This window comes from Scleropages formosus, chromosome 22, assembly GCF_900964775.1.
Source record: "Scleropages formosus chromosome 22, fSclFor1.1, whole genome shotgun sequence".
NCBI classification, from domain to species: domain Eukaryota; kingdom Metazoa; phylum Chordata; class Actinopteri; order Osteoglossiformes; family Osteoglossidae; genus Scleropages; species Scleropages formosus.
Window position 1 is genome coordinate 4,939,951 of NC_041827.1, and position 25,340 is coordinate 4,965,290.

General features: G+C 44.7%; 1 protein-coding gene across 2 annotated transcripts in view; it reads left to right on the plus strand.

Moving 5' to 3' along the window:
• The window catches only part of foxj3 (forkhead box J3), an 83,836-nt gene extending 59,020 nt beyond the window's left edge, over positions 1–24,816 (plus strand). The window contains exons 4-12 of one of the 2 annotated variants that reach the window (XM_018725839.2): positions 3,888–3,971; positions 7,387–7,488; positions 13,520–13,648; positions 15,656–15,821; positions 18,210–18,686; positions 19,025–19,126; positions 19,820–20,011; positions 20,230–20,331; positions 20,691–24,816. In XM_018725839.2, coding sequence (XP_018581355.1) covers positions 3,888–3,971; positions 7,387–7,488; positions 13,520–13,648; positions 15,656–15,821; positions 18,210–18,686; positions 19,025–19,126; positions 19,820–20,011; positions 20,230–20,331; positions 20,691–20,803 — 1,467 coding nt within the window. In that variant the 3' untranslated portion in view covers positions 20,804–24,816. The remainder of the gene's footprint in view (positions 1–3,887; positions 3,972–7,386; positions 7,489–13,519; positions 13,649–15,655; positions 15,822–18,209; positions 18,687–19,024; positions 19,127–19,819; positions 20,012–20,229; positions 20,332–20,690) is intronic. The other variant, XM_018725840.2, reaches the window with a different exon arrangement.
• The last annotated feature ends 524 nt before the right edge of the window (positions 24,817–25,340 follow it).

Below are 25,340 nucleotides of genomic sequence, written 5' to 3' on the forward strand. Positions count from 1 at the left end.
AAAAAACTGGTCTTGTCAGGTCTAAAATTAGGTAACTAATCTCAGGTGACACCACATCCTACTATGTCATTATTTACAGTTAGGTCCACAAGTATTTGGACAGTGACAGAATTTTCATTGTTTTGGCTTTGCATTTATAAAAAAGTAAGCCAGCATGCAGAAACCATGTGTCAAAACTACGTACACCCCACGATTTAGTAGCTTGAAGAACCACCTTTAGCAGCAGTCACTGGAAGTAACTGTTTTCTGTCCACATTCATCAGCCTCTTGCATCCTTTTGGAGGAATTCTGGCACATTCTTCTGTACAGCATTGCTTCAGTTCATTGAGTTTGAGAACTGCTGTTTAAGGTGGCACCACAGCATCTCAATGGGGTTGAGATATAGGTTTTGACTTCAACACCTTTTCTCCTTTTTTTTTTTTTTTAAAGCTATTCAGCTGGAGATTTGCCAGTTTGCTATGAATCATTGTCCTTGTTGTACGACCCAGTTTTGAGCAAGCTTTAGCTATTGCAAAGAGATGACCTTACGTTTGTCTCTAGAATGCTTTGGTGTAAAGTTCATGGTCGACTCAATGAGTGCACAGTTCCCAAGTGCTGCAGCTGCAAAACAAGCCCAAGTCAACACCTCTCCACCACCACGCTCAACGATTGGTACGAGGTGCTTGTGGCAGTGTGTTTGGTTTCTATTAAACGTGATGGTGTGCATCTTGAACAAACCTCTCCATTTTGGTCTCATCTGACTCGAGGACATTGTTCCAGAGATTTTGTGGCTTGCTTAGATGAAACTTTGCAAACCCAAGCCATGCTACCATGTTCTTTTTGGAGAGAAGGGGCTTTCTCTTGGCTACAGTCTCATGAAAGCCATACTTGTTCAGTCTTTTTCTGATCATATGATCATAGATGTTAATATTTAACATGTTAACCAAGGCCTCCAGATTCCAAGATCTAGCTCATGAGGTCTTTGCGATTTTTCTCAGCATTATTCTGCCTGACCTTGGCTTGAATTTGGGACGCCCACTCATGGGAAGATTGGCAACTGTCTGCTATGTTCTCCATTTGTAAATCATCCTTCTCACTGTAAAATGGACGTCAAGCTGCTTGGGAATGACCTTATAATCCTTATAACCTAGAATGATGAGCAGCAAAAACTGCTTCTCTGAGTTTATTGAAAACGGGTGTACTTTCTTTTTCACGTGATTGTGTGGGGCATACCAGACATTTCAGTTTATTGTTGATTATCTTACTATTTTAATTTTTAACGTACATGAAGGACATAGTCTGAATTCAGCTTTTTCTGTTCGCGCAAAATAATGTTGTACAGGTGATCCCCAATTTACCATGGTTCGACTTGTGATTTTTCAACTTCACAATGGTGAACTGGCAGTAGATGTTCAGTAATCCGCATCTGCTAGTCCCTCATGTAGAGGTGTGTATTAAATGCATTTTCAACTTACGATATTTTTCACTTATTGGGGTTTCTGGGAACATAACCATCATAAATTGGGGACCACCTATGTAATATTTCAGCATTCATGTTTCCATGTGCAGATACTGACAGATGCTCAGTACACCCTTTCTCTTGTATGAAGAAGTTGACATCTGTAGTCTTTAAATCTAAGAATGTTATTCTAAATGTTACTTAACTTGTTGAGTGGAACATGTTGCTGCTGCACTATTTGTAGTATCTATAACTTCAAATACATACCCCCTTATTTGATATCGCATTGAAAAATTTTGCTTTACACTGTTGCTTTAATGTCATTCTGCACTCCAAACTCTTGCCCTGGCTGCATATTTCCAGGGGGTGTTGAATGTTGAAGAGTTTCCTTAGGTTAAAGTAATCGACTGGCTAGGTAGGGAAATCGGAGAAGCGTTTGTCTGTACAGTGCAGTTTACAGCACTGCAGAAAGACTGCTGTGCCAAGGCCTGCTCTTTGTGTAAGATGGAGTGTTGCCTATTCTTCTGTTAAATTGAGTGGTAGAGCAGTAAGAGGTAGCTGACAATTCCAGCATCAGTCACAGAGATGTTTCACTTGTCTAACGTTGGTAATATTTGCCACAATTCAGAGATGCTCAGCTCCAGAAACAAGTTGAGAAGTAGCCCTCCGTTGTGGCTTCGCAGTTGACAGGCCACTTCAGTGTGTAGTGGTGGGGAGCTACAGTACTGACTGTATGTTTGATTCTCCTTGTGTGCTTGTCACCTTTGAAACAGATATTGGTCAGGAAAAGGCAGAAACTATTAACTGCTGTTCATTTTGGTGACACACAGTGTCTGCAGAGCACTTTTGTCTAATGGCTACCATTTCAAGGATTGCTGGTGTCTCAGAACTATGTCAAAGCTAAGGGAGTATGTGCAGATATTTTAAATGTAATGTCAAGTTCATACTTTACTGAGCTATAAAATGTCTGTTGTGGTTGGTATTTATTGTCACTTGCCTTCTATAAGTGCTTGTCCTGGTCAGGGTCACGGCGGTCCGGAGGCTGTGTCGGAATTAATGGACACAAGGTTCGGGGGGTATACCCTGGATGAGATTCAGGTCTATCTCAGGGTAGCCACAAACAGACACGTTCACTTACCCTTTCACAATGACAATTTAGAATGGCCAGTTCACCCGAATTACATCTCTTTCGACTGTGGCCGCAAACGGCAGCACCCAGAGAAAACCCACACAGACATGGGAAGAACTTTCCAACTCCACACGGAATGACCTGAATTCAAACCTGCGACCGAACAGCTCAGGCTCTGCAGCTACCACTGTGCAGACCTTCTTTAGTCTCAGATTTCTAAATAAACTTAATATGGCCTTTAAGTTGAATACAGTGAGTCTGAACTGTTTTTAGTTCATTCTCTGAAAAATACTCTTGGTTGGGATGCTGTCTCATTGCTTGCAGAATTTCACACTTAAATAGCTCTTCACATAATTGTCATAGGTCTTAACATGCATGCTCTTAACAACCTGGATTTTATGAAGCTATGAAATATTGAAGTAAAAATCGGGGCTTCACAGAACTGTGGCATACAAGCTCATTTTAACAAATGCCAAGGAATGTTGCTTCTGGCTTCATCGATGCAGACCATTGAAAAATAAATTAAATAGAAAGAACGCAACACTAAATAATTCAGCAAGGTTTTGGAGTTTGGACCTGGAGCCCCCAACAAAGCAGCAGCACTGTGCTCTACTTGATTATGTGCGAGCAGACCCAGCCAACACCCAACAGTGCAGCTGCAGCCCCTTGAAAGCAGAATCGATCCGGCGGAGAGAACGAGTGGATTCGGGGTAGCGTGAGAGTCTGTATGTGTGCGTCTGTATAGTTGGGGGGGCAGCATTTTACAGCTCCTTTTCAAGGATGCTGAAGGTCACAGGGGATAGAGGGTAGGAAAACCATATGTTCTTAGTCGATATACACTGTGGGTTGTCTACACTGCACAATGTACTATGCACACTGTAAAGTGGGGTTTGTGGGCTCTTTGGGGGCATTTACACATTGTGGTGGTTTCATTATTTGACGGTGAATGTTTGAAGTGTGAGATACTGGTAACGCAAGGGGGGAATTCGGTGTGGCTGTGGGATTACTTCATTCTGGTGGGGAGAACTGTTATGACACTCCAGAAATATCAACACACAATCTCTTCAGCACTTCTCTTAGGAAATGACAATATATATTAATGGTTGTCGACACCCCCCCCCCTCCAGGTTACCAGTCCATTTAGGCATATGTAAAAATTAGTTTTGTAGCACTCTATTTTTATCTGGCTAGTGCTGGCCTGACAGGCTGAAGTACTTTGCTTTAGCATTGTGTGGGCTGGGTAATTGGTTCTGTGGAGTGTGCGCAAACACTTCATTTTAAAAGCTGCGTCCGTTTCTCTGTTTCTCGTTTTGATTCCAGGGGTCCTACTGGGCAATTGACACAAACCCGAAGGAGGACACACTGCCTACTCGGCCGAAGAAGAGGCCGCGATCTGGAGAACGGGTCAGTGGCTCTTTTGTCCTCTGCCTCACACCGCGGGGTCACAAGCACGGTCACAAACCTGTAAATCAGCAGTAGGACAGGTGACAGCATGGAGAGTGGCAGTGTTAGTATGAGTGTGCTAAAGAAATGTAATGCACCTTAAAATTTACAGTAAAGTCTCAGGTATGATGCGAACCTGCACTCTCAACTCTTACATTTACATGTATTCATTTATCTGACACTTTTCTCCATATCCACTTACAATGTTAAGCTACTTAATTTGTTTACCCATTTATACAGTTGAGTAATTTTCTGGAGCAATTCAGGGTAAGTACTTTGCTCAAGAGTAATACAGGTGGAGGTGGGGTTTGAGCCGGTGACCTTTGGATCCAAAGGCAGAAACTTATATCCCATCTTCATGTTTGCAACCACGAAAACAGTTAGAATTGTTAAATTTAAGGAACTATTCAAATTTATCCAGATATGACTATCTTCAAATTGTTTATAAATAACTGTGCTATAAATATACATGTACTGTACAATATACAGTTCATTGATTCTGGATTACTGTTGTCATGCAATGTGGCATTCACATGGTCAGTATCGTGCTGTTGTCTCATACCCTGAAAAAAAAAAAAACCTTATTCTATGTAAAATGTGCACCTGTAGTTTTAAAAAAAAAAAAAAAGTATGTGATATCCAAGATCTAAATACAGTGTCTGAAGGGACATCCCTAACTATACTTTATTAATTAAACAGATTTCTCAGTAGATTTTGTAAATCAGTAACACTGAGAAATCCATCTGACAAGGGCTTCCAAGCTCCTTCCTCGATGGTTGGAACAGATCCACCTGCTGTTAGTAATTCACTTCGCTGTAGTTGAACACATTCTGAACAGCGTCGCACAAGTTGCTGTCATCCCATTGCAGCGAGGAGAAGCTCTGCCCTCTGTGTCATTTGCATACCCTTTACCTTGTCCTTGAGGACAAAGTTCCCTGTGGTCTCCGTATTCAAGTGAGCGCCCTGCAGTCTGAATTACCGCCTGCTTGAGTTGCCCCATCTCAGCCTGAGGTGTTTACGAGCCTCGTTGTCCTCTTAGTCAAGCACCGTGACTCAGACTTCAATGGACGCTCGTAACACTGGTTACAGAACTGTCGAAAGCTTTCTTACACCATCATGGGAAACCGTGTCTGTTGGTTTGACCTACTCTTCTGGAGGTGGCCATTTATACGTCTAGACATTTGGAAATGCGCATTTTTATTACTCAGTTTTTGATTCTTTATGTAAAACAGATGGAGATTGTGTTAATTAAAATTTTAGAATTTTATAGATGCCAGATTTTAATAGCAACATGTATGTTGAATATCTTTGTAGATTTACTAGTTTAGATGAAATGGTGTTTTGCAGTCTCCAATAGCTTCTACAACCATTTGACACTTCTTACCCTTTATCTTTGTGTAGCTGGCTGCTTTTTTAATATTATTGTTGTTTGATATGGAAGCCTAAGCTTAAAGTATTCTAGTTTATTAATAAACTATTTCCCAGGAAGCTTTTACATATGCTGTGCTCTGCTGTAATTTTTATTACAAACAAATGCTGCCCAATGGTTATTTTCAGTAGGAGTGTTTTATTTCTGTTGTATTATTAATGGGCCATATACACTACGGTATGCAGCCCCGCCAGCCCCAAGATTGCCCCAGCTCAGAGCCATCTTGCATCATCTCATGGCCCTCCCGATATAGCCAGCATGTGTTAACAGCACTGAAGCAGGGGCTAAAGTTTGAGGTTCCCGATGGAGGCCCTGAAGAGATTTAGCCCACACCCCCTCACCGGGCTATCATCTCAGTCCCTACCTCAGGGTTCCATCAGACCACCACACCAGCCCCTTTGTCATGGAAACCCAGGGAACCAATGTCAACCTCTTTCTTGGTGATCCACGTGGCCCCTTTCTCTGGGGGGCCACAGGATCCTGCATTAGTCTGTTGTTCAGCGGTCTGGTCTACCTGCTCCACCCCCAGTTGTTGCTGCTTTCCAGTTTCTCAGCCAATGTGTTTCCCCAGAAGTCATAGTTTTACACTTCCCATTTCAGCAACTACGCATTTTTTGAATCTAACCTGGTTACAAGTATAGTACTGCAGAGTACCCTGCTCAGGTCAGTTTCTCTCCAAACTTGAATCTTGATACCTTTAACTAGTCCTGAGTAGCACTTTGGCATAGAAAGTAATGCTGGTTCTTCAGTGCTTGAACCACCTGCTTGGGCATCACTTTGAATCCCGCTCAAGATGTGTGGAGTTTGCGTGTTCCACACGTGTTCCTATTCCAAAGACATGCATGGAAGAGGGCAGTAGGGAATTGCTTCTGTACCATCCCTTACCATGAAAATTCCTTGAGGGGTTCCATGAGTTCAATTTGTCTAGACGGCACGTACGCAGGTCCTGAATCAGTTGAACCATTATCTGGTTCTCTGCCTGTAATATTTTAGCAAAAAACATTGATGACTTTGTGTATCATTTTTGGGTTGCATATATTAGTCTGACTGTAAAAATAGGCACTGGTTGGTTGTGCAAATTGACCAGTTGGCTGAACCATCTCTGCATGCTTCGAGTGTGAGTCCTCCAATTATTTTCTCTTGGTTTGCCTGTTAGTTTCATTCTGCTGGTGCCACTGCATTAATCCAGTTCAACATTCACTGGGATTTGTCTCTTAGCACCTCATTTATATCAAAGTCTCGCGATGTGCACCTTGGTGATGTAGACCTGACCATCATTGTGGTGTTGGTTGGTTGAATTTGTGTACCCAAGATCTCGGTGTTGTTCTTCTTTAATAAACCTTCCTTTGGTCCAAAAATCTCACAAAAATCTCCCCCCGTCCCTTCCCCTGCTCTCACTCTCCCACAGGTTCTTTTCCATTCTCTCGCTTCCTCCCTCCCTCTCCCTCCTACCTCTCTCTCCCGTTTAGTCACTTCATTTCCATTAAAATGCCCCAGCCGCAAAAATTGCGACTTACCGAAAGCTTGTTTCTTATGTTTATCATGAATTAAAAATCTTATTGTTGCAAACCAATCCTCTTACAGTAAGCAGTTTTGGGAGACAGGCATGATGGAGTTATCTTCCCTCACCACAAGCTGAGAAGCAAATGGGACTCCTTTATTTATTTCCATCTCCCCCCTTGAAATTATTTTTAATTTGCCCTACATAAAGGTGAATTGCTCTCTTGTTGTTTCGTAGAGTGGTTTAGGCAACTCTGCAAAAAATGCATGCTGTCTTTGTCTTTGTAAACTAAGATAGAATTAAATATTTTGAACTTTTTTTAATTAAATTTTCATTAAAAGAGGTAAATTACTGTCCTCCAAAGATACAGCCCTCCGGAGAAAGACTTGACTTCCCGCTTATTGGACAATATCCTGAAAAAGATCCCTTGTGTCCCTGTGCTGCAGGCCTCCACACCATACAGCCTGGACTCCGATTCCCTGGGAATGGACTGTAGAATCTCTGGAAGTGCCTCTCCGACGCTGGCAATCAACACTGTGACTAACAAGGTAACCAGCATGTGCCCACAGATGGCACCGTGACCTCACTCGCCTCAGTGACAGCTGGTGCCAACATGACACACACAGCTTTGTGGAGGCAGACGTGGCACACACAAGCCTGCTGCTGCAGGGTGTACACACACTTGCACTCTCTGTAGGTCCACTCCACTGTAGGTACATGCATTCTCTCTACTGTTGTGGAGAACACGTGTGCTATCTGCCCCCACAGGGTATGTGCGCACACTGTCGTTTCTGCTGCGGGTTAAATGCACGTTCTCCATGCTTCCCGCAATGTCTTGCACCGCATTGGTGATTTCAAGGTTCTTTCTTATGTCATGTATGCAACATCAGTATGGGCAGCTGGTGCTGTACAGGGATGTCATTGTCCTCAGCTGGGAGCTTCCTCTTCCAACAGTAACATAGAGAAACCAGAGAGGCCAGCAGCTTTCTGTTCAGAAAGTAGTGTTTCTGTTGAAATTTACATAGGGTTTGTAACCTTTATGCTTCTTCTGCATGGTCCTTTAGAAGAAGCTCTTCGGAACGTTTCTTGAGTGCAAAATAGATTGTCACAAATTTACTGTAGTCACTTAAATGTTTTTAAAAAGCGCTGAGGGATCCATGTTCTGGGCTGGCTGGCAGGAGCACTGGGTGACAAAGATGTCGAAGTGCAGGGAGAGCTGATAGCCGCTCCCTGTAAATGGAACCTAGGTGAGGGGTTTAGGTGAGGGAGGTAAGGAGCCTGAGTGAATACCCTAAGTGCAGAGTACATGGACGCCTGCTGCGTTTACAAAAGAAAATCTGACATGTTACTAATGTGGCCCAACAAGAGGTAAATGCTGACATGCCATTACATTTACCATGGTGTTCCTGTGCATGTGTTGTGTTGAGGGTTCATTGGCTCCTAGTTGTTAGTGGCGCTTAATGAAACATGTTATTTCTAACATCACGTCCTCGCTGTGGTTTGCCACAGCTATAAGTGTTCACAGAGAGCGAAGCTGTTGGTCTTACCAGCCTGCCATCCACACCACAACCTCAGATAGGATATAGTGATGAGGCAGCAAGAAAACCAACACCGTGCCCTCTCACGTTGAGACCTGTTTTGCTCGATGACTGATTTGAATTTTTTAAGGATATTACTCTTATTTGCAGAGTTGCTGGGTAGTGCTGTATGTTTTACCACAGACACAAACACATGCAAACTATCCCTTAAAGTACGTTGTCCTCTCTAGTATTTTTGAAACAAGTGACAATTAAATCCCTTTGTTATTCAGTTTTTGTGTTTAAGTATGTGTGATATGCTTACACACTCTAATAAAGTCAGTGTTTCAATAAACCTAAAGTAACTGTAATATCCTTCATACACAATTACTAGTGACAACAGTGAAGTGTCCCCCCCCCCTTTTTTTTTAAGGGAGTGGTAGTTGTGGGTTTCCCGATCTCACAGGGACCACCTTTTATTCTTCACTCCCAACTGATTTACAAGAATTTGTCATTTGACCAGCTCTCTATGTGTAGACTAGAATGTAATGAACTATCGATGTGGATATGCACACTGTCACTGTGAGTGAGTGCCATCTCTTTCAGAAGTGCATTCTCAGCCAGGTGGTCTGGTCTCCTAGTAGTTGGGTGGCGTATTGATCAGGATTACCACAGAGAAGAATTTCTGAAAGGGACAGCCTGCCGCCGTCCGAAAGGCATAGGGACAGACGGCGTTTATGGGACCTTCCACCCCCTCCCCCACCCCCAGCTTCTCTTACCTTCTTTGTCAGCTTCTCCATCACTGAGACCTCTTGCTTTTGTGTTTTTGGAGATGCGGCCCATGTCTAAAGATGATCATATTGATGTATGGTACATATAACTGCGCTTGTTTGCACATATGCATGTCTTTGCTTGTCCTCCCGTAGGGACTCTCTGGGTAAGTCGTTACCCACAAGATTTTTAAAGTCACACTTTTTTTGGATTTGGGTGTAAAAATAGACTGCAGTAAGAGGCGCTGGACCAAAAGGTGCTTTTATGACTTAATTACACCATATCACTCTAGCCACCATATGTTTGGCTTTGCGTGTGATTTTTAAGCTTGATTTAATTTCAAAGACTTGCTGAAATTCTTTTCACTCTCCAGCCTCTGAATGGGTAACTTCCTGTGGCAGAGCAGGTCTGTCCCAGTTCAGTTTAGGCAGGGAAATCACTCATTTGTTCCAAGCAGTTCAGGTAACTTACTGGGTAAATACACTTATTGCCTATATTGTCATGTAATACACACACACACTCAACTCATACAAGCACATACACGCCACTCCCTCTCTGGGCCAGATCATTGTCATAACCCCCTTTTTTGTGTAAATGATCCAGCCTGTTCTAAAAGACTGAAGGGGGATATTTAAATGGTTCATTTGTTCTCTTGCAAGAGGGTGGTGTACATGTATAATGTTTGTATAGTTGATGGCTCATGTGAAGTGTGGTGTAACTTAGTAAATGTTGTATTTAGTTCTCCTCACTTGTTTCGGCAGTCTAATAAACACTTTTGGTCTCAGATTTGTTGAGGCTTAGCAAAGGTTAAAGAAAAACTCATGGGGGAAGCACTTCAAGTTCAAGTTTATTGTCATAGATACAAGTACCACATATAAGTATCATGAAACTCTTCCTGAATGCTTCTCCACAGACTATGGACAAAGACAGAGACAATAGAAATACTGCACAAACAAGACAAAGACAGTGAGTAGTGCAACAGCAATAGCAATAAATAATGGTAAAAGTAATAACAATAGTACCAGCTGACAGCCAGAGAACTCGGAACGAGAGAATGAGAATGAGAATGCTTAAAGTGGAAGTGTAATTTACCAATGCGCTTGGGAGGAGTAGTCCAACTCTAGTTACTAAAGGTGGCACATTGGTTAGTGTTGTATAGTCTTACAGCAGTGGGCTAAAAGCTGTTCCTGTACCTAGCAGTGTGGGTTCTAATATACCTGAGCTGCTTTGCAGATGGCAGAGAAGAGAAAAGTGCCCGTGCGGGGTGACTATGATCTTTCATGATGCACCTCATCTTTCTGAGGCAGCGTGTGGTGTAGGTGTCCTGGACTGCTGGTAGCTGTGTGCCCATGATTCCCTGAGCTGTTTTGACCACCCTCTGTAGGGCTTTCTTCTCCTGTATGGAGCAGCTGCCACCCCAGGATGTAATACACCCTGTGAGAACGGACTCCACAGCACACCTGTAGAAAGTGGTGAGGACTGTAGCGGACATCCTGGCTTTCTTCAGGCGCCTGAGGAAGTGGAGACATTGATGGGCCTTTTTGATGGTTGATGCTGTGTGCTCAGTCCATGTGAGATTGGTAGTGAGGGTGACCCCTAGGAATCTGAAGCTGTTGACCCTCTCTACAACGTCCCCTCCTATGTATATGGATGCATGAACCGTATCCTGTTTCCTGAAGTCAGTCACCAGCTCCTTAGTTTTACTGACATTGAGAGACAGGTTGTTGCCCTGGCACCGCTCTCCCAGGAGCCTCACCTCCTCTCTGTAGGCCATCTCATCGTTGCTGGTGATCAGACCCACAGTGGTGGTATTGTCAGCAAACTTTATGATGGTGTTGGAGCTGTGACTGGCCACAGTCATGTGTGAACAAGGAATACAGCACTGGGCTCAGGATGCTCCCCTGTGGAGTGCCAGTGTTGAGGATCAGTGGGGGGGAGGTGTTTCTGCCAATCCGCACACGCTGGGGTCTGTTGGTGAGGAAATCTAGGATCCAGTTGCACAATGTGGCACTCAGTCCCAGCCCTCGTAGTTTCACCCTATACCGAGACACGAAATGTTACTCTTCTACCAAGGCTCTTGGAGGCCCAGCTCCAACAGGCATAGAGTTTGCGTCTAAAAGAACCTGTACGACAGAAATCAGTTTATTTCATCACTGTGTAGCTCTGATTTTGACCTTTGTTCTGTTCGTCTTCTAGGGAAGCGAGAAAGCTTTTCTTCCAGCACAGAGCACTGACATTCCGGCTAAATGTTTATGATGCGTAACAGACGGAAATGTGCAACTGCCTCCTTGCCTTTCTGGAACTCATCTCCCTACGATTGCAGTGCCGCTATGCATCGTCTGCGGCCACTCATCCCGCAGCCAGGCCAGCAATGAGAAAAGCGTCAGCTGAATTAATAAATGTTAATGTAAATATCAACCACAGGCATCACATGTAATGCACTCCATTTGCCCATTGGTGGCACCATTTTAGCTAATCTCATCCAGAGCATGTCGCACAGTCTTTTATGCCTGCATCATCCAGCATTGTTCTGCTTTCATTCATCTTTCCGCTCAATGGGACACTCAGTGGGGAGGCACTGGACTGGTCTCAGTGGGTCTCATTATATTCATTACTGTATTATTTTTCCATTGTCTTTTTGCAAAGATAACATTTTATGAGTAAAACTTTTCAAGTGGGAATTGAGATTCCAAATGTGTTTTCCCCCTCTGCTGCAATGCTTTAATTTTTTTGTAATTTTATAAAGGTCAAGACCTTTGCTGGCTGTCTTCAGCAGTTTTGTACCTTTGTGTCCTGATGAGTCTGACTTAGTCAGTGGTGCGACCTTTACCGGGAAAGACCTGCCTTCCGTAACCCCACAGAGCACATCCGCACTTGATCACACTTGATCATCTTCACATGCTTTTTATCCCCTGTTGCTTGTCATCCAGAAGACCAGAACACAAATGTTACCTAAACAGATAAAGTGCTTGGATACGAACAGATAATTTATTTTGTTAACATTTTCCTGATTCTGCCCGCTGTACTTGGGGTGTTCTACATATCTGTTTTGTACTTAACCAGAGCTGGTGGCTCACTGCAGTCTAGACAGACTGCTGTACTCTTCCACCACTGGTCACTTAGTGGTCCAATGTACAAGCGGTCCATAGTCAGAAGCGCAAAGGCTTTCGGTTCTGGCTCCAATGTGATGGAATGACATCCTTCTCTCACTCAGAACTGCTGAATTTCTCTCAACACTCAAGAAGGGTCTCGGTTCAAATCTGTATTGGACTCACTTCTCCTGGATCTCCTGTGTTTTCTGTAAAACTGTACTACGTTATGTTTCATTAAAAAAAAAAATGCAGCTACTCCTGTGAAATATTCTGGTTCATATAGCGGTATGAGACAAATTGAATGTACTTCAGGAATTGTGTAGCTGTGTAGATCTTTGTCTGTTGGTGTAATACACTTCTGTATTTTTCTGAGATGTAGAAAAGCTTCCAATGAATAAATTTAAATATTTGTTTTAGCAAGTGAACAAGGTGCACAGGGTTCTGTTAGGTCTTTTGTATTTGTATCATACATATACTGTAGACATCCAATTAAGAGGAGAGTGCAAAGCTTTTTTTGGGTCAAGTACCTTACTGTTCTGTTTTTGCTCCAGAGAGACACAAAGTGATCCTGAACATATATACATTATAGGGGGAAAAGAAAAAAAAATAGTAGCATTTATCCTCTTAAGTGTTATCTTGGTCTTGCTCTGTTTCTGGGGGTGTTGAAGTCACTAAGAACAGTGTTTTTAATAATTTTGTTTCTTTTCCTCTTGTTTGAGCAAAGTAACCAGTCATTTAGCTCACCCAGTACAATATATGTGCATTTTTTCTTAACTCTTTATTTTCTTCTACTCTTGGTCTAATTCATTTGGCCAGGGTTTTATTTTATTGTATTTTACTTTATGTGTTAGTTTTGTTGGTTTGTTTGTATTACACACAAGGTCTAGTTTAACATGCAGCTTACTACTTTGAATGCATTTTGAGACACTAAGAATTCCACTGAAACCAAGTAGCAGAGCATGGCTTTTTTCCCCTTCATGTACTGTAGTCTGGATGCTTATATGTAAAGCCAGCACAGTGATCTGAACACAACTACAGATGCTAATAAATTATGTCAGACACATATAAGTAAACATAATGTGTCTAGATACTGGAAGAGTTATTCTCTGGTGTGTTTGTCCATGGCGTGACTCACTTCCATCTGCCACACTTTGAGTGACGCCTTTGTTTCAGAAGGTTAACGCTGAGTGTGCTTGCAGGTAGCATTGTACAGCCCCGAGCAGGATGGCAGCGACAGTCCTCGCAGCAGCCTTAACAACAGCCTGTCTGACCAGAGCCTGGCATCGGTCAACCTGAACAGCGTGGGTAGCGTGCACAGCTACACCCCGGTAAGAAAGCTACTGCTCTGGTGCTGCTTTCGTCTGCTTGTAATGGGCCGCTCACCACGGTTGCCAGCTTTTTGTTGTTTACGTTTGATTTAAAGCAAGCTCAAGTGCAGCGTCGGCGACCAGATGAGCAAGCGGTTGCTGTGTGTGGGATCACTGAGTGCCTCGTGGGCAGGGTGGAGCAGGACTAGTGCTGGTGAAGAGCTGCATTGCCTGATAGGTCTTCCCACCAGCCCAACCTTCTCTTCTTTGTGGTCTACGTATGGGTCAGGCAGCTGGCAGACTCTACTCTCCACTCTGTCAGAATTCCCACAGATGGAGGTGCGCAGTGCACATTTTTTGCCCACCGGCACCAAGAGCTGCCTCTGTGTACTCTTTATTCATTTTCCTTCCTGTACATTTGAGTTTGGCTGACCGGAACCTCATGCAATGACGGCGGTAAGCGTTGCGCTACATACCTGTAGGTGTTGACTGGTGGGACCGTTCGATATGTGTGTTCGGCTCTGAGCAAGCAGCCACTGTGCAGGCTCTGTTTATTCTGCAGGTGCAGAAAATATGTTTGACTTCGTTGCAGAACAACCTTAAATGCAGCCATTTAGTTTGCTAAGTTGATTGAGCTTTGGCCGAGTTAATGTTCATTCCAGGCAACGATTCATTAATAGTTTCTTTCCCAGTTTCTCCATCTGCTCTGAGCGCCGGTGGAAACCCTTTGCCACAGAGGCTGCTGATGCATCTGTGGGCCCTTCAGTTAATGACGTACCTGGGGGAGGTGTGGAACCGATACCCCTGCCCCCACGATCTTCTGGCATCTGTCTGAATTCTAAGAGAGGGGAGGGGATTGCCCAGAAGTCCACGAGCAGGGGCTACCCTCTGAGACCCTGGGTCTTGTAAAACAGTGTTCTCAGCCAAATATGAGAGACACTTTGCCCTGGAGTGAAAGTTGAGGCTGCGGAAAGAACAGAAGGTCTGGGAACTGTGCCCATGAGTGAGTGGGACTCATGAGGAACACAGTGCATGATGCAGAAGTCCGTTGGCTCGTACCCGTGGGACGGCGAAGCAGCCCGCTGTTAGGGGCCCTTGCTACAGCTGTACGAACAGGTGCAAGTGTTTCCAGTCACTGGTCCACGGTCCTGGGGGACCTATTATAGGTAACATTGGGTTTAATGTAGAGGAATAGAATGTAAACTCATTACATGCTGCATGTTTTTGTTAAAAGGGTCTGCATGTTACCTAAGAATGTCACCTATAAATACGTTCCTGTAACTGTGAGGCAGAATTGTTCCTAGGTTTTGTTACTCTCCAACTTGTCTCAGGTGGCGTCTCGGGTCAGATGCAGTCAAACTCCTTTGCAAGTCTATGCAGTCATGGAAGAAGTGGTCATACCTTCGGTCGCGTTCAGTCACAGGATATTAAAGTTGGTTCTGCCTCAGCGGACAGTGCAGGTGAGGAGCTCCTATTGAAGCTGATTGGCGGGGGCACTCTCTGCGGGAGATTAGCTAGTGTGCCACTCAGAGCGGTTCGCTGTCTTGGCCACGCATACGTGGATGTCAGCGGACCGGCATCAGGGCGCTTGCGCATCGCTCAGATTAGTCACCGCTCACGTTCCCCTAGGCCTCGCTTCATTGGTTTTTCGCTGCTCGAAATACACAGTGATTGTGTAGCGATGGAAACGCATCTTGCAGGACGACCCTCAGGTGTTTGGGACTTACGTTGATGCCAGTGAATTTTACAGTGCCATTCAAAATGGTTTGCTGGGGTTTCTTCTGCCTCTGATCAGCCGGGGTCAGAAAGTCTCAGCTGAAGTCGGTTATCCGCCAGAAGAGGCTCGATGGTCGGTCGCCATTGTGGCAGTTTACCCAACTCTTAATCCGTAGCTCTCGTGGTCGGTGACAGGATTTGGAGGTCAGGAGTGTAGTGAAAATCCCCTCTAGGAGACCACGCTCTACCTCCACCCTCTTCATTCCACGTGTATTTCTGTCCTACTGACTCCCCTCGCAACTCTCTCACCAGGTCACCAGCCACCCGGAGCCAGTGTCCCTCCAGCAGCCGCCCCCCCAGCCCCAGTACAGCATGCCAGAGCGGGACAAGCAGCTCCTATTTTCCGACTTTGAAGATCTCAGTGCCTCCTTCCGCAGCCTTTACAAGTCCGTCTTCGAGCAGTCCTTCAGCCAGCAGGGTGAGTGTGGGCCTTGCAGCTGAGCAGCTGAGCCCCCCCAGTGCGTCGGCACTGAGGAATAATGGGGGTGATGAGCAGCTCGCTGGCTGACAGCGGGATGCACTGAGTTGCCTGGGTGAGAGGGAAGTACTTCAGCGTGGTTCAGTTGTAGCTCAGCGGCGCTCCACGGGAGGCGGTCATATTCACTGGTGCTGCTGCGCAGCGTTTCTTTGCAAACCCCACATGTCTAGGGAATAAAAATAAGTTTTAATTATTGAAATGTTCTCCCCTTCCAAGATACCAGCATCTAATTTTGCATTGCGAATTCAGTTTCCTGGGGCATATTATTTTCGGTGCCGTTTCTGTATGGGTCACACTGTTCTTTCAGCCAATATGCATTCATGGGGATTTCTGGGTAAAAAAGAGGTATTTTCCTTTTTCAAAACTCAATATTCCCCATCTTGGAGATCACATCCTGCACTTTGTATCCTCTTCCTGAGCTCACATCCAGCCAAGACTGGGTAATGAGACTGGGTAATCAGAGTGTGCTATGCTTATCTGGCAAACACGCCGTGTGTACCTGGAACAGGAGCACTAAGAGAAACAAGCGCTAGCGAACAGTTCTGTCCGCACGGCAAATCTGATTGCCCTCCCCCCACATACTGGATTGCTGCATGTAACATCTACCAGGTCTCGCTAGAACATTATGAGAGACTCCTGAATTATGCTTAATGCGTTTTTTGCTTCATAATTCAATGACTGACGAACTAAAAGCACTTGACAAGTGGGCTGTGAGCAAATTACGCAAAGGCTGCCTTGTGTAACCTACTTCCAAAAATCAGATGCGTTTCAGAGGCTAATGATACGGTTCCGGAGCGTTCCTCATCGCTGTGTAAAGCATCCATGTTTCATTAGTTTGAGACTGTTACCTTTTTTCCATCTGTAAAAGTGAAAACTCTTAGTCAGACAAACCCTGGCAATTAAAAGGCATAAATAAGCAAGTGAGTGGATTTCACACCGGAGCGCTGTAGACAGTGAGATAATTCGCCCGCTTTGATGACAGCTAATGAGCTCAGGTTATTATTCGGGACCCGCTCACTAATTGCTTTCTGAATTTCCCTTGTTGGACAATGGTTTTTGCTCCTGATTAGAGATCACCTTTGTCTCCCTGGGATGAGTGCTGCTTGTCGATTGTGGCAGTCGTCGTCTGAAGCCGACTTTAAAAGCTCTCGAGCGAAATGGGTTTAGTGTGCTGGTCGGCAACGACGGGCCCCTTTCCGTTCCATGCAGCCCTCAAAGCGTGGCTGTCGGGTTGCAGATGCCTCCGCTCCTGTCGTGCTTATTTATCGGGGGAGAATGACCCCGCCTTCCTCCCACCCCCCCACACACCCCAGAAAAAAAAAAGAAGAAAAAAAAATCAAAGTGTTATTTCAGAGAAACTCAAAGAAGAATTCTTTCAGCACACAAAGAAAGGACTTGGTGTCTGGGCCTCCGATGCATGTGCGCAGAATGATGATTTAGACATCAAATCCAGGTACGGTGCCCTGAAAACGCCATTCCTGCCACTTTGTAAAGTGTGTGTGTGTGTGTGTGTGTGTGTGTGTGTATATATATTTTTTTTTTTTTCTTCCCCACATCGAGTTGTACTGTTTTCCCATGCACATCATTTTTAGTTGTGGATACAGTGGAAACTTGACACATCAGTTGTTCTCTTACACGGTTTAGGTTTAAATCTTTATTTTGTACATGGAACCTGCTGGTCTTTAACTGGCTTGGGAAGAATTCTTGGCAGTGACCCTTGAACCCCTGTATGTTTTTGTAGAACATATTTTTGGGAGCTGTGTCCCTTTTTTGTTCAACGGGTAGCTCTGCTGCCTCACGGCACCTGGGCAATTCGGACGTAGGTTCAAATCCCGCTCAGTTTCTGCGTAGCTGCATGTTCTCTCCCTGTCTGTGGGGGACACCGGCGCTCCAGTTTGCTTCACCAGTCTAAAGACATGCAGTTCAGGTCCATTTGATGCTCTTGAATTGCCCGTTGTGTGTGTGTGTGTGTGTGTGTGTGTGTGTGTGTGTGTGTGTGTGTGTGTGTGTTTGTGGCTTCGCTGTGATTTACTTGCATACTGGCAAATGATGATTTTTAAATGAAAAGCTTCAGGTAATGAAAAAATGTAAATGTTTGTAAACACCCATTCACGGACTGCTGTGTCCCTGGCCGGGGCAAGCGGTTACCGAAAGTGAGCGAGTAAGACAGAGAGAGAGTATGTGTTGCCCTCACCCCTTAATGCGCTTCTGCTCTATGATCAGTGTGATGTGCAGGTATCAGTGTATGGCTCTCTGCTGTGTCAGGGTGCTCTTTGGTCATGGATCTGATGGGCGTCACAGTGACGGCCTTTCCTCCTCTCTCCTCAGGTCTGATGGGCATGCCCTCGGAATCTACCCAGCAGACCCACACCTCCTGCTCCTACCAGCACACCCCCAGCAGCAGCATCAGCACCCACCCCCACAGCGGACAGAACAACCTCACGAACAGCATTGCCAGCGGTGGCGGCCCCGTGCCCCTGTCTCACTCCGCCCACAACTCGCCCCATGGGCAGCACCTCTCCCACACCCAGCATCCGCAACAACACCCCACCCACACCCAGCACCCTTCTCAGCACACACAGCACTCTCAGCACCCTTCTCAGCACACACAGCACTCTCAGCACCCTTCCCAGCACACACAGCACTCTCAGCACCCTTCCCAGCATGCACCGCACTCTCAGCACCCTTCTCAGCTCCCGCAGCAGCACAGTCAGCACCCCTCCCAACAGCAGCAGCAACAGCAGCAGCACCAGAGTCTTTCGCACCAGCCCCATCCACCCCAGCAGCAGCTATCCTGTACCACAGGTGAGGCCTCTTCCGCCTCCACAGGACTCCTTCCACACACAGTGTGTCCTGCTTTATGGCGATTTCTTCCTCACTGGAGATAGTTTTGTACCAAGGTGCAGTTTATAAACCTACATTTATGTTTTCTTACCTGGTCAGAAACTGCAAGTAAGCCTGTTGAAGAGTGAAACAGAACCTCCTAGTGGTTGTGGCTTTTATTGCCCCCCCCCCCCCTTTTTTTTTTTTTTTTTTTTTTTTTAAAGAGACAGAAGGTGTGTGTTTTCAGCTTCACCTCCTGCGTGTGTGTGTGTGTGTGTGTGTGTGTGTGTGTGTGTGTGTCTCTCTCTCTCTTTACGCAGGCCACCTTGCAGACTGGTACCCCAATCTTGATGCACTGAAAGAGAGCTGCCGCATTGCCAGCAGCTACAACTGGGCGGATGTGGACCTGTCGCCTTTCCAAGGTAACGCCGCGCAGCTTTACTGTTCATAAAACCCCAAACCTAGTTGCTCAACGAGATCTGCTCCTTGTGTTAAATGCTTTGGGTCTTTGTGTGCCTATGGTTTGTGTTACTATATTTCCAGGTTTCAGGAAGGATGGAAAGTACAGCAGTGACTGTACACTGCCTTTTACATAGTGTGCTGTGTACCTGTTTAATCGTTTTACTTTAAGTTTTGAGTACTGTTCTGTGAGCTGAAACAGCCCATGTGAAAGAGATGTGTATTTCTGGGGCAACTGAAATTTTTACAATGGGATTTTTTTTTATATACAGTGACTCTTCAGTTGAAGAACATGGGTTTCAAGTTTAATTACTCAACGCAGGTGTGCTCAGTGGGTCACACAGTTTATCCAATTATGTAATGAAATTGCAGGGTAGGAGTTTTAATTGAATATAGCAATACAAAAGGTTATTTATGTAATCTAGTTTTTCCTCTGGAAAAAGTACATTTTCAGGCTCTTATTTTTTAGAACATTTTTAAGCAGTTCAATTAGATTACTCAAGTGACTAGTTTGTGTAAAAGCTGATGGCTAATAACGGGTGGTGATGTTGAAATATGAAAGTGCAACAAATAAATTTCACAAATAATGTAATGTTTAGAAACTGGTGCCCTTTGATTTGTTCTGATGCTGATGTCGAGGTTTTGGCATTGGTCAGGATTGAAAGAGAGCATGAGGCAGGCAGAGCTCAATAACTGGTCCCTGGAGCCCACGCAGATCGCAGACCTCTGCTCATCCATCAACCAGTTCTTTGCCCGCACTGGGGTCATCCAGCCGCAGGGATCCGTGCAGCCTCCTGTCTGTCACAGCTCTATGCACCCCAGCAAGCCCAGCCAGCACATCAACACAGGTGAGAACCCAGACACTCCCGCTGACCAGCGGCCCATCAGACAGCGGCGTGAGCACCGCTTTATCTTCCACAACTGCTAGGAATTTTGATTATGTGCAATGGTCTGTGCTGCCTGCTTAGGAAAGATTGTCCTGATGTGAAGTGTCTTTGAAATGGGTTGTGTGATGAAAATGGGACTTCAACTGCCTGTTTGTCCACCCATCTGCTTTTTCTAAAAGGAAACATGTACATGGACTCCAGACAGAATATGCCTCCACTCATGGGGCCTCCAGGCTATCCACACATGCCCCCCATGAGCAGCGCTGGCCCCACCATGACAGGTACCTGCTTTCCTACTCTTTTCTTTTGGCACTGTTTGTGTACAGCATGTGTACTGTGTATGGGTTTGCTGTTAGTGTATTGGTTAGAGCTGCTGCCTTCGGACCCAAAGGTCACAGGTTCAATCCCACCTCCAGCTGTAGTGCCCTTGAGGAGCAAAGTACCTACCCTAAATTGCTCCAGTAAAATTACCCAGCCCTATAAATGGGTAAATAATTGTAAGTAGCTTAACGTTGTAAGTTGCTTTACAGAAAAGATGATGAAAATGATGATTTTATATGAAAAGCTTCAGCTAAATGAATGAATGTAAATGTTTGTAAACACCCATTCACTGCATCACTGTGCCCCTTCTACTCCTCAGGACACCATGCACAAATGAACCAGCAGCACATGATTTCTCCTGGGAATTTCCAGATCCGGCGTATGCCCGCCGACGACATCCAGGACGACTTTGACTGGGACTCCATTGTGTAGGACCCCCCCCCCCCCTTCTCCCCTGGCACAGCGTGGCACATCGTGGCGTGGCACATGTGACCTGATTTAAGCAGGGCAGGGAAGAGGAGTCATGACATTCGGAGGGGAGGGGCGTGGCAGGGCTGTCCGCATGCCAGGGAAGGAGACATTCGGGGACGGGACACTTCAAGGTGTTTTCAGTGAGACAAGCCTTGGCGTTCTGGTCTGTCTTTCTACTAAACAAACGAAAAGTTACATTGAAGACAATCATATTTAGTAGGACACATTTAAATGATGGCTTTTGCACTTGTCACCAGACAAGTAGTACATATTGTTGTCAAAATACAGCCTTCTGTCCCCGCTCCAGATCCTGGCTGTTACCCCCTAACCTTCCCAATGTGTCCCTTTGGCAAAGCTCCCCTAGCTCCTTAACTGTTGTGTTATTTGGGCGCCTTGTTCAGCTTGTTATCATTCTTGTGTTGACTGACTTCAGGCCTCAGCTGCCACTTGGACAGGGTTGTCTCTCTTACCTACAGTTTTTTTTTTTTTTTTTTTTTTTTTGCTTTTCCCCCCTTGTCGACACGGGCTGCTTGTCAGGAAGGGATGGCAGTAGGTAGTGTGTGCCATTTTTCTGTGACACGCACGAAAGCAGCCCAGCGCGTGGGTGTCCATGGTGACGAGCGAGGTGCATCATCTCCCAGAGGCACAGTCCAGTCACTGGGGTGATAGGACTCCTGGGAGTGCTTGTAATGGCCTGCTTCACTTCTGTCCCACAAATACCAGGCCTCAAAGGTGTAGAACTTGTGTGTATCGCAGCCTTGACTTTGTATCAGATGTGCAATGTTGGGCACATGATCATTGAACTCAGATGCTTCTCTAAGATGGCGATCTGTTTGCAAGTTATAAAGTTCAGTAGAATACGGAAACTTCAAAGTACTTGCAGTATTTGTGCTCGTGTATTTTACGCAGTCCGTAGGTTATCGTTCTCATTTCATCATCAGTGTTTTGCAACTTGCGATAGCAGTGCGGGGTGCGGCCTCAAGAGAATTTGGACACTTAAAAAAAAGAAAAAAAAAAGAAAAAAAAAATGAAATGTATTTTTTTCTATATATTTCTAATGTGGTGATTGTTGCTGAATGTCTGCAAGTACAATCTGCCCCCCTCCCCTTCTCCCTCCTTCATCGCTGGGTTCTCAATGGCCCCATGCAGCTCGTTCTTTCTGTTGGAGATCCCGTCTCTGTCTTTCTTTGTGCAGAGACAGCGTTTACACGGTATGTCCCGCCTGCCAGACGCTGGGCAGGACAAACGCAGGGTGATCTGATATTTGCACAATTACAGCCCAGGCTCAACCCTGCATAATTCTCTCGTAGGGCTGAGATTTTGAAATTGAGCGCCATCTAATGTCTGCTCTTTTGTGTGAAATTTCAAGGAAAAAAAATGGATACTAAGCAGTATATTAAGCATAATAAAATTTGACTTATGGTATTAAATAAATTCATACAAGTTTATAATAAATTTTAACTTTGGGTTCTTGAGATGTGATATATCCCTTGTGAATAATTCTCATATCAGAGATGGTTTTGGGAAACCTGGGATTTTTAAGGTACGCAGCTACAGTGAAATGTATTGGTAAATATGTAGTCATTGTTGTATATTAATTGGGTAATCTCTGACATATCAGACCTTGGGGAGGATTTACAAGACTGTCGAGTCAAAGGTGTTTCTCACAGGAGATAGATCTTCATACCTGAATCACTGTGTGAATGTGGGCCAACTTCCTTTGCCTTATTATCCCCCAGCCAGAAGAAAAACAGCCCAGAGGGTGTGTAGGGAGCACCAAGAAGGGGGTATGAATGGATCTGTGTGTGTGCATGTGCACACATGTAAATGCTGACATGGGGCTAGGAAAAGACTTTGCAATCCCTTGCAACTTCTTGTTAAATGAGCACAAACATGAGGAGGTTAAGAGCCTGGAACACATGTATTTACAGGGTTGCTTCAGAGCAGTACCAAGCACTTTGTCTTATCGGTGCTCTGCCACATGATGCACTTGTGTGTGAGACGGTGTGAGGCCACCGGGATGATCCGTTTCCCGTTTTTTCTACCACGGCCTGTTCCTCCTCCTTCCTATCCCTTTGTCTCATGCACACTAAGGCTCCACCTGTCTGTGTTGCCTGCAGCGGCTTGTCGATCAGCGATCAGGTCAAAAATGGTCCATTGTTCGGCATCCAGCTGTACTCTGATCCAGCAGTATTTCCTCATCCTGGGCTTCTCTGTTCAACGCTGTTTGAGCTATTCATCCTCGTTTTTATTTCCATTTTTTTTCCTGTTATAAAAATGCAAATACACACAGGTTTCGAGTATTTTTAAATTGCCGCTTCTTTTAGGTTTACTTCTGAAAACCATCATGGAGTTACTGGACTGGGTTTCGTTTCTGATGCAACAAATTAGAGGGATGTTCTGCAAAGTTGCTGTGACACTAGTGAAAACTTACACAAAATATAAACTGTGGATATGGCTTTATGTGTGAAACCCATCCACATGATGTACATGTGTTTTAAATGTTTTGTTTCCTTCTTCAAAACAAATGCAACGGTTGAAGATTTCAATCCTGCTTGTTTATGCGATGCTACATTTGCCTTCAGCTGGATGGTCACAAAGGAGTGACGTCCCTGGGTCTTCAACACCCGAGTCTGCATTTTCTAAGCTGTCTCATGTTTTATTATTTTACCAATCTTGCCATAGAGAGGAAAAAAAAGCACATTGTGTTACTCCAGTGTATTTTAGGTTTTGTCTGCGTGTGTGTCTCTGTGTGTGTGGGGCCTCTTCTCTTGCTAAAAGTCTCTTTTCTCTCCCGCTTAGCGCACAGGCTGCGTGATGCTGCAGCGTATGTTGGAAATGCTCGCAAGACACCCAGTGCAGGCATCCCTTCGCCAAGGCCGTCAGCTGTCTGCTCACAAGCGTTTAGTTTCACATAATGTGACGTCTTGAAAGCTGCCGCCGTCCCCAAAACAAGGCAGATTTGTGTCAGCGGGTCCGATCGGAGGTGCCTGGGAGCAGTCGTTCTAGGTGGGAAGCGATGCGTCAGTCCTGTTCTGATGAGACAAGTGTGCGTTGAAAGGAACTGCTTTTGTGTTGAAGCTTCCTGGCGTTCATCCCGGTGATAAAAGTAACTGTGAAAACACCATCCGACACCAATCTTAACAGGGAAATTACCGTGAAGTCAAGTGAACGGTTACCACGCATGACAAAAAGTGCATTGGTGCTGCACAAAGCTGTTTTTCAAGTGCATAACTGATGTTTTTGAAGTTAACATTTGACAATAGATTAGTTGATTTGGGCTAATTCAGTAACATTTTGATCCGACTGCTCATGGACAATGAAGAAAAGCTGTCCAGTTGAGGCCATTTTCTCCTGGGCTTTCAATAGGTATCAGTGCAGCAGACAGTTTAGTTTTAAAGCGTGGTGCTTATTTGTACTCGGGTTTAGATGTTAGGATAATACTTCGTCTTTTTCAGCCGCCCCTCACAGAGAGATTTTTAAGATGCTAATTGTGACTTCAAATGGAAAAAGTTCAGAATTGTCGCTCAAAGAAAAATGTACGCATACATAGGCCACCGTTGGAGATGGTAGTACAGTGGAACCTCTGAACTTGAACGAGTTGTTAGAGGAAAAAAATGTCTCAGAACTCGAACGAAATTTCGGAACTCGAACCGATGAACCTTTCAGGCTAAAACCTGTTGGACACGTGACGCGTCTTTTTTCCCCATAAAACAAAGGGTGCGTATGACGCGTATGAGTCAGTCTTACCTGAAAACTCATGGAGTGAACATCTCGCTGAATTCTGCTGTGAATTTCCATGTGTTTTTGTGGGGTTTTTTTTTTAATATCTTATATTAAAAGCCATCATGGGTTCTAAGAAGGTTACTAGTGAAAGCAATTAGCCAAAGAGTTTGTGATGTTTACACTAAAGTTTGTTACACCGTACAATGAGATTCTTACTCTGTGAATCTTCTCAGCAGCCTGTGACATAAATTATAAGGACATAAGGAAAGAAAAAACACAAGGAGAACAGAGGGTGTAAATCACAAATTTACAAAAATTAGAGGTTATAAAAGAAATAATTGAAAAACACGATAGAGGTGTTTGCATGGTTGATCTGGCTGCACAGTATGGAATGCCTAAATCTACAATTTGCACTATACTGAAAAATAAAGAGACCATCAAAGCGGCTGATGTTGCTAAAGGAGTGAAATCTATTACAAAGCAAAGACCGCAGGTAATAGATCAGGTTGAAAAACTCCTGTTAATTTGGATAAACGAAAAACAGTTAGCCAGTGATAGTATATCAAAGGCAATAATATGTGAAAAAGCAAGGATGCTGCATGCTGATCTTGTTAAAAACGCCCTTGGAACAAGTGGTGATAGTGAGCCTTTCAAGGCTAGTAGAGGGTGGTTCGAGAAATTCAAGAAAAGTGGCATTCATAGTGTGGTGAGGAGTGGGGAGGCTTCCAGTGCATCAGGTATGTATGTATATAGGTTTAAATAGGCAATCACT